Source organism: Colletotrichum gloeosporioides, assembly GCF_011800055.1.
Source record: "Colletotrichum gloeosporioides strain Lc1 chromosome Unknown consensus_7, whole genome shotgun sequence".
NCBI lineage: Eukaryota > Fungi > Ascomycota > Sordariomycetes > Glomerellales > Glomerellaceae > Colletotrichum > Colletotrichum gloeosporioides.
The window spans coordinates 97,105-113,025 of record NW_025544652.1 but is presented as its reverse complement, the minus strand read 5'-3'; the positions used below and the strand labels follow the sequence as shown (position 1 = coordinate 113,025).

The 15,921-nt window shown below is 54.8% G+C and overlaps 4 protein-coding genes across 4 annotated transcripts; 1 reads left to right on the top strand and 3 right to left on the bottom strand.

Moving 5' to 3' along the window:
* Positions 1-382: 382 nt before the first annotated feature.
* GCG54_00001459 (uncharacterized protein) lies at positions 383-1,942 on the bottom strand (the record flags this gene model as incomplete). Its single annotated transcript, XM_045401575.1, has 1 exon — positions 383-1,942. The coding sequence occupies one exon, from the start codon at positions 1,940-1,942 to the stop codon at positions 383-385; it is 1,560 nt and encodes a 519-aa protein (XP_045270304.1).
* A 1,915-nt stretch (positions 1,943-3,857) lies between these two features.
* On the bottom strand, positions 3,858-4,275 carry GCG54_00001458 (Plasma membrane proteolipid 3; the record flags this gene model as incomplete). The annotated part of the gene is made up of 3 exons (XM_045401574.1): positions 3,858-4,060; positions 4,131-4,172; positions 4,230-4,275. The coding sequence occupies 3 exons, from the start codon at positions 4,273-4,275 to the stop codon at positions 3,858-3,860; spliced, it is 291 nt and encodes a 96-aa protein (XP_045270303.1).
* Positions 4,276-10,395: 6,120 nt separating this feature from the next.
* GCG54_00001457 (putative RNA-binding protein C17H9.04c) lies at positions 10,396-12,604 on the top strand (the record flags this gene model as incomplete). The annotated part of the gene is made up of 4 exons (XM_045401573.1): positions 10,396-10,554; positions 10,652-10,709; positions 10,827-11,533; positions 11,678-12,604. 4 exons carry the CDS (start codon positions 10,396-10,398, stop codon positions 12,602-12,604), a joined length of 1,851 nt encoding a protein of 616 aa, XP_045270302.1.
* Positions 12,605-14,231: 1,627 nt separating this feature from the next.
* GCG54_00001456 (Histone acetyltransferase type B subunit 2) lies at positions 14,232-15,805 on the bottom strand (the record flags this gene model as incomplete). Its single annotated transcript, XM_045401572.1, has 6 exons — positions 14,232-14,406; positions 14,457-14,942; positions 14,997-15,512; positions 15,563-15,614; positions 15,667-15,720; positions 15,772-15,805. 6 exons carry the CDS (start codon positions 15,803-15,805, stop codon positions 14,232-14,234), a joined length of 1,317 nt encoding a protein of 438 aa, XP_045270301.1.
* Positions 15,806-15,921: the final 116 nt, after the last annotated feature.

Here is a 15,921-nt window from a genome sequence, read left to right as displayed (position 1 = left end):
TTACAAGCCAAACACACCTCGAGACAACCCTGCAGGAACACTCGATATAACGCCGCATGAAAATCTCAATTTGAAAGAACCGCCTATCCTAGCAAACCCTTTCCGCATCTGGCTAATCTGTGTATCTTCAAAAAACAAAAAGTCGTAAATCATCGTCAAAATCGTGAGCTGTACTGGTTACAGATGGCGAGACAAACACCCATTTGCGTCTCTTGTCCTTTTGTGTATGTCCTTTTGCTGTATATGGGTATCGTAACCTTTTTTGGTAAATCCTTTTTGGTTGCGGTAAACAAATCATCGCCGCTGCACCGTATCGTCCAGTCGTGTATACCGTAGAGGCGTCGGTTCCGCCATCTTCCCAAGTTGTCATCGCGTTGCCATCTCAAGCCTGGCCTTCGATGGCCTTTCCCTTGTTCTTAGTGTCAGTTGTCTTGAGCAGATCCCGCAAGCTTCCCTCGGCATGGCTCCTGGGAACACCGCCTTGAGCGGAAGTTGATCCCAATCCCACAATGGGCGGTAGTCTCCAAGGCACCCAGCCGGTGAGCCCTGCCAAGAGACCCCTGGTGTTCTTCGTCTGATCGAGCTGGGTTGAAGTTTCGCGCTGTTGTGGTTTGGACACTTCGTGCTGCAGTCTTTCGTCCGAACCTTTGCGGGCATGGCGATGCCCCACGCTCTCTTCTACATCCGTCCGAACTTCGAGGTGGCTCGTCGAAGTCTTCGGCAGAGCCGGCTCGCTCACCAAAGCATTCGCCGAGCTTCGTGGTGATGCCTGGTTGCTGGCCGTTAGGCTCTGTCGTGTGCTCTCTAGCATGGCCGTCGCGAACGAGGACGACTTTCTCCTGGTCAGAGGAGGCGACTGGGCCTTTTCTTCTTGGTTCGAGGGCCCTTCCTCTTCACTGACTGTAGACGAAGGCGTCGTGCTGCCCGACTTCCGAGCTGCTGCCCTACCATGTACCTCTGCTGTAATCTCAGCTGCCGACTTCTTCTTGGACTTGTCTTCCTCCGATGACCGGCTGGACGACATGATGGTCTCGAGCGTCCCCATTGCTATGCTCCTCCTCCTACCATTACTGCGTCGCTTCCTGTGCCTTCGTTCATCATCTGATACGGCTTCCAAGGTAGGTCCCACGCTGTGACGCTGGCGTCGGGAAGATGATGCGTGACTGACGAAGGACGCGCCGGAGCCATGAGGCGCGACGTGAACTTCATACTGGTTACTCAATGAGTATCGTGACCTGGCACATATTTCAGCGATGCGGTCCAGGTCGGCGTTGATGTTGTTGTCTCCCTCCTGCGACTCGATGTTGGCCATCATGCTCTTGAAGCCGAAAGCCTCGACGGGAGGGAGCTTGGCCATAGCCTCTTGTCCTTCCAGTCGCTTCTTCGCCATTCCTCTGGCCATGCTCAGACCGCCATTTTGAGCCGACTTGCTGCCGCCAAAGGGTGTTCGCAGAGCGATAATGCGCCGAACGGATGCCGCCGGTCCGCTCACAACGGATGAGGTGGACCTTGGGCCAAGACCGGCGCTACCACCGTTGCTCCGATTTGTGCTCGTGGGTCGGCTATGAGAGCCAGAATATGTTCTGACGATGACTGGCTGTGAGTAAGTGCTGCTCTGGGCACCGGTAGACTTGGCGTAGCGATGGCGAGACGGGTAATTGCTGTTGAGCTCGCGCAGAGCTGAAGTGCGGTGGGCGGCGGTGCTGTCGTCAAGAGGTATGGGCTTCCCCTCTGCAGTCGAAGGAATAAGTGAGGTCGAGGACGTATTGGGTTGGAAAAGCGGGGGAAAAGAGAAGGTCAAAGAGTCCCGCGTCGCTTTCTTGGACGCAAGTGGAGGGAACGGCGTCGTGGCCGAAGAGCTCCGAGTATGAGACGCGGAGGTAGGATGGCGGGATTGGGATGGACCGGAATGGTCCTTTGGTGGGATCTTTCCCGAGTCCATCTTCACAGTGAATGGCGTGTCGTGGGATGGGCTTTATATGTGTACATTCATAAAGGCAGCATGAGCTGCTAGGGTAGCAGTGAGGAGCTCAGAGCAGGTGGTGTTTTCTGTCGTGCGGCGGGTAGTGAGAAAAACAGGAGAATCAGATCAGCGAATGCGGAGGCATGGCTGTGTCGGTTCTCGCGTGAACAAGTGTCGAATGTCGTTTTTTGACTGGGTTGTAGGTCGCGCGGGCGAGCATATGCAGGTAAGTTTTAGCAGCGGTGCGTCTCGTCCGTTCTGGATCTCTGGCCTTCCACTTTCGCCGGGGTGGAGTTGGGGAAAGTTGAGACAGACAGTAGCGGGCTCGTAAATCGAGGATGGAGAGAGAGAAAGAGAGGGCGGCGTGAGACAGACAGAGGCGGCCGATGGAGGAGTTGATGCGATGGTGGATACTGTCGAGGATGCAATCCGGATCGCCTCGAGGCGCGTGGACGGCGTCGACGCACGAATTCCCTGCAGCAATTGCAGTTGCTTCGCACAGAGATATGGACTGGGGGCTCTGAGAGGGGAACGGGAGCAAAACAACAAATAAAGGAAAAAAAGAGGAGGGGGAAAAATGGCTTTCCAGTGTTTAGGGTGAAGTTGCATCTGGTAGTAGCGATAGGCGGGAACTACCTACCAATAGCTGGGAGATGGTACTTTCCAGACGCAGCAGAAGGCGCCGTTTCTTGGTAGGTAGAAAGGCAAGGCGAGTAGGCCTGTCGCCTGTCTGTCTCTCAATGTGCCCCGAAGCTGACCATCACACATGCGGGCAAGGAGCAACGCAGCACCAGCGAACGAGCAGGTGCGTGCTGCACGAGTGTCGTGGCTGCCGTTCAAAGGGTGGACCAGTCCCGACCCCCCTGTCCACGACTGTGTCTTTCCGTCCAATGACAGCTGTCTGGCCGTGCCAAACGAACACAATGTCGGACGGCCACACTGTCCCCGCTGCCGTTCTTGCTCCGGTTCGTGGTTCCCCTCCCCTCCTCAGGCGACTCGGGCCATTCCCAACCTGCCATTCGACGCCCAGGCCACAGCCAAATCTGACCAGTCACCAGCACTAAGCAGCGCAGAGCTATGGCGACTGGCTAGCCACACCAGCTACTTGCTAGACCAGGCCGTATCAGGTCGTTTTTCTCTCAACAGAGGATACTCAACAGAGGATAAGTAGGAAAGGACGGTTGACGTGGTCGTCTCTCCGGGCAACTGAGGTTTACGGCTGTTCAAAGTGCAAATTGCTCGTACGCTGTCGTTTCCAACCCGTGTAAGACGTCAGAGCCGTGGGAAAATGCATACTGCTTCGCCATCATCATCTTATGTCTCTGCCCTACCGACCGCCGCTGTGGACCCGACCACGGCCATTCTGGATCAATGATCACCGTCCACATGGCCCCGGCCGGGCCAATTCTGCCGGCTCTTCCACATTCGTCCTCCGGGCCGTCGAGGCGCATGCTACCGTTGTCCTCGTCTGCATCTTCCAAGGTCAAGGTTGTTTCCCGTGTTTCTCGCGGCCACCATGTCTTCAACTCTCCTTTGCCTATCGGGTGTTTACTCTACAACGTGGCAATGGGCGAGGACAAGGTCGGATGCGCTGGCACACAGATCCGGCGCAATAATCTGCACACGCGCCAGGCACGCGCAAGCCGTTGGTCATGTTTGAAGTATAGTAATTTGTTTTGGGTTTTGCTTGATTAATCGTTTATCCATGCCGTCGTCAAGTAAGCTCTTGCTCGTAACCATACGCCCTCCAAGCCGCCAGCGCTGGCGATGTGTCGTGCTGCCGTGGAAACTAGCAGCACCGTCGTCATGTACCTGCCGCGTGGAAGCACTCTGCTGCAGCCACCAAGAATTGCACTCCATCGCCGCGCGCTTCCATTCTAGATGCCAATCGCTTCTAAGCCGTCGACTGGGCAATCGTTCCGTAGCCCTGTCCACCGCTCTGGACTCTGTCGCTGTAAACACCAGGCGCGCGACCGGTCACTATGCGGCCCTCACGCGCCTGTTCGCGGCGGTCGTAGTAGATGTATTCGACGTAAAAGGCGTGAATGTGTCCCGGAATGTATCCGAGAATCGTCAAGCAGATGTTGACGAGTAGATCTACCGAGCCGCGGGGTCAGTGTATGCAAGCCAAGGACAAGAGCGTCGTGCGATTCATTGCAACACTTACCCATTCCACAGCCAGCAACGGCATAGACGCCGACGGGCGGGACTATAGTCAAATGTCAGCGCGAGGATTCTCGTAGTGCCGGGCAGGGTCTGGACGAACTGAGGATGGTGATGAGGATGAGGAACACAGCGGAGATTGCGCCCATTGTGCCGGTTTGTCTGATGTCTGTGGTTGAGTTTATGTGTGGTCGAGGGTGATGCTTGATGAAGAGTGTCCAAGTGCGAAGACGAAGAGGCAAGATCTGCTAATCGACTGAAGTGCGTTCAAGGGTATCACAGTATTGGGATTGTTGTTGCGGGACAAAACGATGACAGTCCCAGCCGAGGCGGACAGAAGCTTAAATGCACCGACCAAGCTCAGACACACAAGGCAAGGAAGGCAGGCGAGCGGCCAAAAATTGCCGTGCCTTGTCTTGTTTTGGGTAACAGATTGCGTGTATGCCCGGACGCCTCCCTCTATTGCCAGCCAATGTTCTGGTCGAGTCTCATCGTGGCGCGGACTGGACGGCCTGTGAATGACGTAACCTGCACGTGCCGTTTCACTTCGCCAGCAACCGAACCTCGCGCTCTCGTTGCCTGCCCTGATGTACCTATCTGAGTCTACCTAGGCCCTAGCTGGACCTTCTTGCTGGACGCGACCGACCTCAACACCAGAGATGTCGAGTTGGCACAGTTGTTTACAGATAGGCGTTGGCAAGCGCTCCTACATGCCCACCTACCTCTTCGTGCCCTGGGTGGCCATTGGGGCCTTTTATGTCTTGGTCTCGGCCCCGGCCCGCTGCGCATTTCTGTCCCACAGCGCCTTCTGATCACTTGATAACAGCCGTCCACCAATCTGATGCGTCGGTGAGGAGCTGCAGCGGCTATCATCACATCCACCCATTCGGGAGGTCGACTTCGGCACCACTTGGGGCCCAAGCTCCCAGCCACGCACACCCTCCGCGGCAACAAACCTCGCAAACCCGCTATGAATAGACGCATCTCATTGTGAGGCACATGGGGAGGGGATTGCTGCTCTAGGGATAGCTTCCTGGCTGCACCCCGTGCCTGAGACATGCAGTCTGCCCTTTCCCGGGGAGCCCAATCAGATGGAACTGCGGAGCCATATCTCGAGCCAGATGTCCAAGTCCACGAGGCAGATAAGAGCCTTGAGCTTGAGCAAAGGTGCGATTGCGATGACATGCTGCTTGTGCTTGGCTCGAGCACCGGCTTTCATTGCCTGACGTAGGTGACGCAATTGTTCAGATTGAGCTTAATGGATCCTGCCGAAACAGCCCATCTGCGAGGCACTCGATCGTCTGGTGGTTGCCAACAACGCGGGAGGCAAAATCTCGAGCTGAGTGTCGCTTTGTTGTAACAGTTGTATGTAAGCTGAACATTGCTTTCAACTTTGAAAGCTTGTGTGTCATTGACAAGGCATTCATAAGACACGATGCCGACGGCCCCCTCAACCTGGATCGTCCGCTGGCTATACCAGGACCTAGGAACAACGAGATGTATCCGGAACATCATCCGGGGTTCCGTACTCCTCATGACAACGAAGCCGGCTGTCGATCACAGGCGCAGAGAAACCACACTGCAACAGGGAATAGCGCTGCGGTCGTGCTTCACAGCCAGCATTTGAAACGGCGGGACGCGTAGCCGCACCGTCAGCCACGACTAACATGCGCAAACAAACAATACCATCCGCCCACAACGTTTCCATAACCGGTCAATTGCCTTTCGGCTTACTGCCAACTTCTCCAGCCGGAGGGCTAGACAGTTGTGGCAGTTTTGGAGCTGAGATTCATTGTCGCAAAGCAGAAGGCGATGTCAAGCTTGATCCAGGCACCATGATGTGAGAGTTTGTGGACCCTTGAGAAGGAGGCAGACGGAAATGAGGCAGGCCGACGGACGGGCCATGGTTGTCGAATTCGACCCCCGAGCGGGCAATTTACAGTCGCATGCCGCCGTCACATCGGCGGACAACGGAGTCTTCCGCGGGTGCCGAAACCCCCCAGCAGAAAGCGAGATGGCAGAAGAGTGATTCAAGATCCGGAGACTACGGGCGTCTGCGAGATTGTAAGCGGTGGCTCGAGGAAAAAGGCTGAAGAGATATGATTGATTAAATTGTCAGAACGACGCTGTAATCTGGTCTCGAGCCCTCGTGTAGTAGAATTGGGCTCGGATATTACTGACGATCAGCCTTCCAACATACGTCTGGGCAGTGCCACGCAGAGTTGATGCATGGGATGTTCGCAGCACGGCGGTTGATGAAGTCGACGACATTGGTGGGCATGCATATCAATCGCTAGCTCCCTGCCAGGCTTATCCGTATTTGAGGGCCCGTCGAAAACGGTGCGGATCAGAAAAGAGACACTTCTTCCAACCTTCTCGAAGCCAGAGCCCTGTATTAGTGTCTGAGCCGTTGGATTCGGGGATTGGTTCAGGGCAGGCGCATGTGGCAACACCCCTGAAATTCTAGCTAGCCTGTTCCATACAGCTAGAGGCTACCGGCGCGCTGCTCTGAGTTAGGCCAGCCAATTGAATTGGGTTGATCGATTTGATGGTTCTCAATATTTGAGCGAGCGACATATCGCGATGGGCAGACTGTGGGAATCTCATCCGTTTGAAGCTTGTCACGTCGTGCCGTACCGAGCTGGTTCGGCATGCCGCTCAAGCAACCGGCACGGCGGTTGCACTATTATCGCCGTACGTGTGCCGACAAGACAACACGTAGGGTCGGGGTAAGGATGATACATCATTGTGGACTGATCCCATCGGAGCGAAATGACGCCTCGCCTAAGTCGGCAAGTCAGGGTTTGGTTGTGTGGAGCTTTTTTAACGTTGCTCATCTGCAACACAACTGGTCCAGGGAGCTGTCGACCACTCCAAACAGCGAGTGCTGTGCCAATGTTCCCTCCCCATTGGAGAATGGAGATGTACCCCGAGAGGCAAAAATTGGTGATTGCAAGAAATCGAGAGCTTGGATGCTGAAGCTCTTGCTCCCCGGGACCGTTGGAAGAGTGAGCTGGTTACGGAAAGCTAGTTGAGCGTTTCCACGTGGAAGACAAGGAGATGCCAACCAGCGACCGGCGCCGTGTGGCACGTAGTTTGCCCATTTGGGGCTCTTTCTGATACTTGTACTATGCAGTAAGCAGCGAAATCACAGCTCACCTCAAATGAACAGTTATGGAACACGAGCCAAGGGTACAAGGTCGTCATGTAGGCAGTGCGTAAGGCGCAGCGTAGGACGACGGCACAGAGAGAGAGAGAGAGAGAGAGAGAGAGAGAGAGAGAGAGAGAGAGAGAGAGAGAGAGAGAGAGAGAAGGAGTTGCAAAGATGGAAGGCTGCCTCATCTCTGTGTCCCACACCCACTTGTTCGATTTGGCGGTCGTTCCTCACGGGCCAAGTCGCCGCCAATGGCCACTTGTGTTCGCGGCCTGCTCGGCGAGTGGAGGTCGATGATGTGTGTCGGCGTAGCTTCAGGTAAGGTGTCTGGAGTATGGTAAAGCACGGTTGGTGTGCTACCTGCCAGCTCTAACAGAACTGGGGCCAGTATTGGCGATCCAGCAATGTACACAGTACGATGCGGTCCAAGTACCGTAGAGACGGTACCGAGCAAGTCTGAAGAAGACCTGGTCGTCGACACTTGTCCTCTGGCCGAATGTCGACTGCTGTTCGCATGTGTGAAGCCGGAGACGTTGTTCCCACCCCCAAACAAGAATGCCTTCGTAGTGTCCAAGTGTGTGTGACAGAGGCGCATACGGCGCCCTCCCTGGCGCGTGATGGAGGTCGACACACGGCTAAGACACGCTGTGCCGCTTGTAGTTGCAGTACCCGATACCTTGGACTTTTGAGGGGGACGTGAGTGACGGGTTCGTGCCGGAGAGACGAGGTGAACCGGAACAGGAGGGCCCTGCTGATAGGGAAGACCCAGGCAGCCGGCGACGGCGGCAAGGAGCCTATATGCAACAGAGCGTGGCTATGTCCAGGGGTTCCCTCCCGAGGTGAAAATGATCGGAGAGTGGACGCGTCGTGCTCATTAGAGCGTGGCCGTCCGCTGTAATGTGACAAAGGGAGAGCAAGATGCTTTGTTTTGAGCCCTGCTCTGCAAGCCAAGTAGCATGGCAATTATGCCATTGTTGGGGGCCAACAAGTGAATTCCCATATCTTCGTGTTTGCCAGGCCCTTTGGCGGATGCCTGTTTATGATTCATGACCGAATACACAGACAAGCCGCCGGGTTTGAAGTCTGGTTGTCAGGACCGCGAAGAGTCCCTCCCCGTCCTGCAATGATACCAACACGAGACGGCCTAGCGGTATGACGGGTGGACTTTTCAGAAGCACATCCCGTTCTTTAGCATCGAATCTTGCCCCGTTTTTTCTAGCTCAAGCGACAACGGCAAGAGTTTCTTGGCGCGCTGATGTGGCTTCGGCGGCCACGCTTCCTGCCCTCTCCGAATGTGCGCTTGCATCTCTAGTAGCAGTCCCATCAGCACACATGGCAGGCGGGACATCCAAGCTGTAAGGTTACCTAACAGGAGAGGAGAGAAATAGGCTGGACGCAGGTCAGACTGCTCAGGCACGGGCGCAGTCTCCGGCACAGCACTGACGTTGTCCCAAGAGGACTAAGGTAAGGCAAGATGAGCCAACAGACACGCTTCGGTACCTCGGGACCGCTGCTGCTGCAAGACAAGAAAATGACTTGACATGGCAGCTGATAATTCAAAATGTTTCGTGGTGCTCCAGGTTAGGTCTCCTCGAGAGCATCCAAGAGAAAAACGGAGGTCTCTGTAATGGTGAGGCGAGCAATTGAATTGTACCAGTAGAGGGGGAAGAGAACAATCCATCCAGGCAGCACTGAATCATCATGTATGCAAGCTATGGCCATAGACAGAGCTGATTGACCACATACATTACATTCAACGAGCAGGTGAAAGCAAGTGGAAACAAGGCAGCTGGGTTACTTATCGCATGTACCGAATACATGTCTGGATATTCATCCAAGCAGCACCGAGGCCGCCAACCTCGTTTGGTAGAGCTCCTGATCCCCTGTTTAGCTCACTGCCTTCAGTCAGACTTGGTTTACTTTCCTCGGTTCACTCATTGAGAGAGAGCGAGAGAGAGATTGACGCCCAACTGGCCGCCATGACAATTTTCTGTTCAGCTTCAGGCCTCAGAGAAATGAAGGAGACAGATAAACAGCGGGCAATTATTCAGCTTCCCGGTCGCAGTTGCGTCCGAATACCCACCGGCCAGCCTCATCTCAAGTATCTTTCTAGCTACCTAAACCCACGGTTCCTACTGTGTGCACGCGTTGCCGTCTGCCAATTGTTTCAATGAAAGAGACCCCCATTGTACTTTGCCTGGGCTCTAACGTCAGAGGTAGGTGTTTTGTCTATTTTACTGGTGCATTTAGAGGTCCCCTGTCCACTGCGCCGACCAGACAGCAAAGGTGCTCACTCACTGAGTGGATGGACGTTGAGAGAGTTGCAATTCCCAGTTCCAGGGCGCGCGCGCGTGGCAGGGAAGCGGGACGTCCCTGAAGGTTCGTAGTTAAGTACCTATCTGGAGTGGTTGTTACCTTAGTTCCGGGAGCTGAGGTACCTAGAGGTACACTCTCGGTTGGCTGGCTGTGGTCCTAAAAATGACCGCGGCGACTCCCACCACCAGCTCCTCCATAGGACCACCACAGAGACCAACGTAAGGAAGGCGGCACCGGGACACGGTACGCTAAGTGTACAGCGGATTCTATGAGGTGCCCGGTAGGCGCAGAGGTACCTTGACCTGACCGACGGAGCAGGTTCCCACGTCCCACGCCAACACCAATGCCAATTTTCTTCTCCTGTGTCGACTTCCTGTTCTCTGCTCTCCCATCACCTTTCCCTCTCTTTTCGCTTCCTCCTCCTTCCCCCCTACCGATTCTCCCACCTCTACCCCGAGCTGCGAGGAAAAAAGGTACGACGACACGAGGACTAATCAATTCTGTCCTCGTCTCCTTTTCTCCGTTGCTTGCTTGTAGCCGCAACTCCCGCCTCACTTTTGCTGCTGCAGCTTGCTTTGCTCGGCACCTCTCCTGAAGCAAGCTTGCCGGGAACCACTTCCGTCCCCTCCCCGAACATCCGTCGTTTGTTCGAGTCGTAACGCTGCAGCAACCCTCTCTGCCAGTCGGTCAGCAGCTGTTCGAACCCATCGACGAGTCTTCCTCCAGACATCAACAGACCCATTATTCTTATTGTGTGTGCTGCTTTCACCGGTAGCGCTACTGTCGCCAATCGCCCAAAATGTCTGGCCCTCCCGCTGGCAACCAGCTCAACATTGATCGCTATGTTGTGATCCACGTCGCGACCACCTGCGATGAGCATGGTGTCTACGTCACCAAGGACTCTGCCGAGGTCATTGAGCTGGGATGGATTCTGCTTGACGCAAAGTCTCTCGAGGAGGTGAGCTTCTGCCTGCCCCGTCTTGTCTCAAGAGGGCCTCCACCATAACCCGCTGCCACCGTTCCTGAATCTTTGACTAACCCTCAATGTCTTCCAGATCACCCGCGAGAGCGTTCTTGTCAAACCCATCAACACTCCGATTACACCGTTGTGCAGTAAGTAGTTGCACGAGGCTTGAGACCTTTTCTTATTTCCGTCACGCCATACAACGCCCCGTTCCTGCAGCGGTGACGACAAGTTGAAAATTCTCCAGCTAACATTTGCGTCTTTAGCGAGCTTGACGACCCTCACCTGGGAACATGTGCGCAACGCGGGAACCTTCCGAGACGCTATCAACCGATTTGACACGTTTGCGAACGAGCACTTGACCTCGCAAAATCTCGATTTCGTCTTCGTCACCCTCGACGCCTGGGATCTTCGCGTCCAGTTGCCCCGAGAAGCCCGAGACAAGGCCGTCGTTCTGCCTCCATACCTCCAGCACTCCCGCACTTTTGATCTGCGGACCGAGTACCAGCGATGGCAGCAACACCACCCCGAATCGCTGCCCTTTGGGCCCTCGATGCTGTCCAATATCTGTGCCGCCTTGGAGGTGGAGCCGGTCCAGTCCAGTGCTCCAATCAAGCACAACTTGCCCTTCCACCTCCAGGCTCTGGCCCCTGCCTCTCCTCGCCGTGCCATGGAGGAGGCCGTCACCTTGGCCCGCGTCCTTCGAGGCTTGATTCGCAAGTCGCAGCCTTCCCACGAGCACCCCGATGTCCTGACTCGGCCCATGGACGCGCGCGCCGATGTGCGTGCTTTCCTGTCTGAGCGCAGCAAGGTCCTCCACATGTCTGGTCTGCCTCATGATACTACTCAATCCGAGCTCGAGAGCTGGTTCACCCAGTTTGGCGGTCGTCCTATTGCGTTTTGGACCCTTCGTACCCCTGAGCAGCACAAGCCTACCGGCAGCGGTTTCGCCGTCTTCTCTTCCCACGAGGAGGTGAGTTCAATTATTCATTTTTGCGCATGATAAATCGAAGGATCGCAATCGCGCATTCACAATGTTGCCAATTGGGGTTTTCTGAGCAGAATACAATGCTCCTCGGCCGCCGATTATCTTGGATCAATGCTGACTTCTGACCAGGCTGCTGAGAGTCTGTGCATGAACGGTCGCGCTCTTAACGAGAAGGCGATCGAAGTGTCACCGTCTTCCAGCCGTGTTTTGGACCGCGCCGCTGAGATCCTGACGCCCTTCCCGCCTAGCAAGAACCGCCCCCGCCCCGGCGACTGGACCTGCCCCTCGTGTGGCTTCTCCAACTTCCAGCGACGCACTGCTTGCTTCCGCTGCTCCTTCCCCGCCGTCAGCGCTGGTCCTACCGGCGACATGGGCTACGGCTATGGCTATGGCCCACCGGCCATGATGCCTCCTCCCCAGCACCACCATGGACACATGGGTCACGGCGGCGGTCGTATGGGCGGCAGCGGTGTCGTCCCATTCCGTGCCGGTGATTGGAAGTGCGGCAACGAAGTTTGCGGATATCACAACTTTGCTAAGAACGTTTGCTGTCTGCGTTGCGGTGCCAGCCGTGCTGGTGCCGCTGTTGTCGCCGATTCTGGTGGTTACCCCTCCCCCATGGATCCCCCTTCCAACTACAGCATGAGCCAGGGCTCCATGAGCGGCACTCCTGGACCCGGACCGTTTGCTTCGGCCGGCGGTGGTTTTGCTTCTGGTGGCGGCTATGGTGGTCAGCACTTTGGCGGCCCCCCTAGCACTTATGCCCTTCCCTCAGGCATTGGTGGCGGCGCCGCTCCCTACCCCTCGCTCAACACTCACTTTGGACCGGCTCCTGGCTCTCACTCTGCTGGCCCTTTCGATAGCCGGGCCGCGGAGGCGGCTTTCCAGTCCGCTTCCAATGGTCCTGCGTCTGCCGGCCCCTCGAACAACTTCTACTCTCAGAACGAGAACGATCCGTTTGCGTTCCTCTCCAGCGGCATTGGAGGGCTTTCCGTGAGCGGCGGAGACGCCCGCCAGAACGGAGGAGCCGCACCGCCGAGCAAGTCTCCTGCGTAAACTATACAACTGGATTTTGATAATCGAGATGAGCCAAAGTTTGCTACATTAGCTGGCTTGGAACGTTTTCAGCATGTGACTTACTGATGCGGATTACGCTTCGGAAACAAGACGAACATAGATCATTTGTCCTTATGGCAATCAATCACCTTCTGGATTTCAACCTGCGTTATTGGACGGGGGCGGGCAGGCATCGGATTTGGAAGATTAGGACGGGGTGTTGGTTGTCGGTATACCAAGGGACGTGGGAAAAAAAGTTTGCAAAGGCTGGAAAGACAAAAAGAGTGTTACACTACCGGACGGGCTGTTGGAACTGCTTTCTCGCTGACAAGCGTCAGAAGCTATGGATTGTTTTACGGCCTCACCTTGATGGACGTTGCGGTTGTTGCTCGGTCGGATTTTGGGCGGTCCAAAGGGAGTGCATAGCGATGGGAGTAAGTAGTAAAAGGTATACCTGTCTGGCCTTCATCGTGTGCGAAGAAGTTGTCTATTTCCAATCATTTTCGTTTTCCTCTTTATCCGTCGTCTCTCCCTCTTTAAGTACAGTTGTCGTTTGAATTGTTCTATTTATGCTGTCTTTCCGCAATATTCTCCTTTTTCCGAAAACAAAAACAAAACCACAAAATTCTCCATCTTGCTCATCACTCTCCTCCCTCTCTCAACTCCCTCTTTCTCCTTGGAAAAAAAGATTGGTTTGGCTTGGCATTTCAAACATCACACCCTTCCTTCCTCATTCGACATGGTTTTCTCTATACGGGTTGGATGGGCGGCAGCGTTGTGGGAGTCGGGGAGTGAAACAGGGTCCAGGGCAGGTTGGCTGGCTTTTGGCTTATATTCCTCTTTTTTATTCTTTCCTTTGCCATTTTTCTCTCAAATAATTATCAAGTCTCCGTCGGCATCTCTTTTCGAAATGCAAATAAAAGCTTCTTCTCAGCATACTTAAGATTCTGTTCCTTCCTTTGGAGCCCCCTTTTCCCTCAGTGAGTGTATGTATGTGTGTCTGTATTTGTCTCAGGGAGGTTATTGGTGGCGGTGACGATGACGGTGACGGCTGTTGCGCGTGCATTCGCCGGATGACGGGGCTGCTATTGTTTGTGTGTGTATGTATGTATGTATGCATTGACTGCATTCTGATGTTTTCAACATCCCGGCTATTGCTCTGATGCTCTGATGCTGGGACTCATTGATGGCCCCAAGTTCCCTGTGTATGATGTGTCTGTGTCAGTGTTTGTTTGTTTGTTCCTTTGTTCACTCATCGCTATGATTGGAAATTGACCCTGGAAATGAGTGTTCCTGGCATGTATGGTTTGGCAAGCGGCTCAGAAAGGTATGGGTCTTGAGTCTGACGTTCCAGCACTGTCCTTGATTTGTCACAGGGGAATTGCGCCGCCTTCTGATCGTGGGTTCTCACTAGGTATTAACTTTGTGCCAAGTTGCGGCCACACCTGTCACGGACATAGGTTTAACGTGAGAAACAGTGCAGCTGATTGGGAATCTGAATACATCTCCGTAGACGCCGGAACAAAAATGGAACCCTGACTTTATCACCGTTTTGAACCCCCTTCCAATGTGATTCTCGACCAAATGGTTGCTATTACGCTTAAGTATGCTTGAGACTCCACCTTGCCTATCGGTCGATCTCATCGAGAGGCAGGTCGCCGTCGTCTTTGCCAACGATGGAGTCGGCGACCTTCCAGATCTGGAGCAGGTTGTCCTCTGCGGCACTGCAGACGAGCCAGGGCTCGTTGGGGTTCCAGCTGAAGTCTGCGAGGTGGTTGGTGTGACCACCGTGCATGAACAAGCTGCAATCATGTTAGCTATCAGACTTTCAGTAGGCAGTGAGAGAACGTACAGTTCCGGGGGGCCATCCTCCTGGTCGTCCGGCATCTGCTCCTCTCCGACGCGAGACAGATCCCAGAAGATGACACGTCTGTCGTAGCTACCGGAGCCGAGGATACCGGCCTCTTGAGGGTGCCATGAGAGTGAAGTGACCGCATCGTTGTGACCCTCCAGGGTGTGAACCTTCTCCTTGACATTGCGCAAATCCCAGATGCCCAAGGTTTTGTCAGCCGAGGCCGTCGCGACGAGGACTTCTGACGTGGGGTTGAAGGCGAGGGCGTTGATCGCATCCAGGTGACCGCGCTTAGCGACCACGGCAGCACGATCTGTCTGCTTCTGGCGCACGTCGATGATTTGCATCGTCAAGTCGTCCGAAACGGTTCCGATAAAGTTCTTGGCAATCGGGTGGTATTGGACGTCGTTGACGATCTGGGTGTGGTGTGTGTATCTGCTTTGGGGCTTCAGAGTGTGGCTGCCGCTTTGCAACTGCTTGAGATCCCTATGAATTCTTCATTAGTCTCATTCACGTATTGTGGCGAAAGCAGCGACATACCAAAGGCAGACGGTGGTATCCTCACTACCAGAAGCCAGGCAGCCCGTTTCATGAGGGTTCCAGCTCAGGCCAAATCCTTCCTGCTTATGGCCAATGAGTTCGACCTGAGCGTTGACCTTGCCGTCAGGCTGCAGGCTGTGCTTCGTGCGATCAAAAACCAAGACCTTGCCATCGACACAGAGTGTCGCAATGATGTCGGGGTTCTGAGGCTGGTAGCGCGCCTTGTTGATCTCGCCAGGGTGATCAATCTTTTGCACGATGCTGAACTCGACGGCCGAAGACTCTCCGTTCGACGACTTTGCATGCCCTCCAATCTCACCGGTCTCCTCATTGTAGTCGGCCGGGTTCGGGGTTGCGGACTTGGGGATCTTGACTTCGGCGATCTGGACGTGGTTGGGCAGTCCTTCGGATGTGTGGGTGCCGAGAAGCAGTCTGTGGATGCGGTAGTTCTTGTCTTCAGGCTCCTTCACATCGGGGAACCATTGTGTCGTGAGGGTAGGCCACTCAAGGGCGGTGCTGCGCATAGTGTCAGCTGGGGTAAATCGGAAGTCGGAAGGTGTTCGTACCTGAGAATCATGTCGTAGAGAAAGGGGCTGTTCTTCTTCCAGGTCTTGTATTCTGAGGACGGCGTAAGCGACACCTCGAGGAACATGTGCAACGAAATGCTTACCCTCATTGATGAGACGCTGCTCCTGGTCCTCATCCTCCTCACGATCCATCTCGACTGGTCAAGGGTCAGCAGCTGATGCGCTCCCAGCTGGTTTGCGAAGCTTACCATCATGGTCGTCAACGACTTGAGCGGGCGCCATTGTGTATGCGTTGGTGAATAAAAAGATCAATCTTCTCGGCTAGGTAGTCAATGGATTCCTCGGTTGTTGCGTTCGCGGTGCGATTTTGCTGAGATAACCGGGCGTCAGGTCGGAAA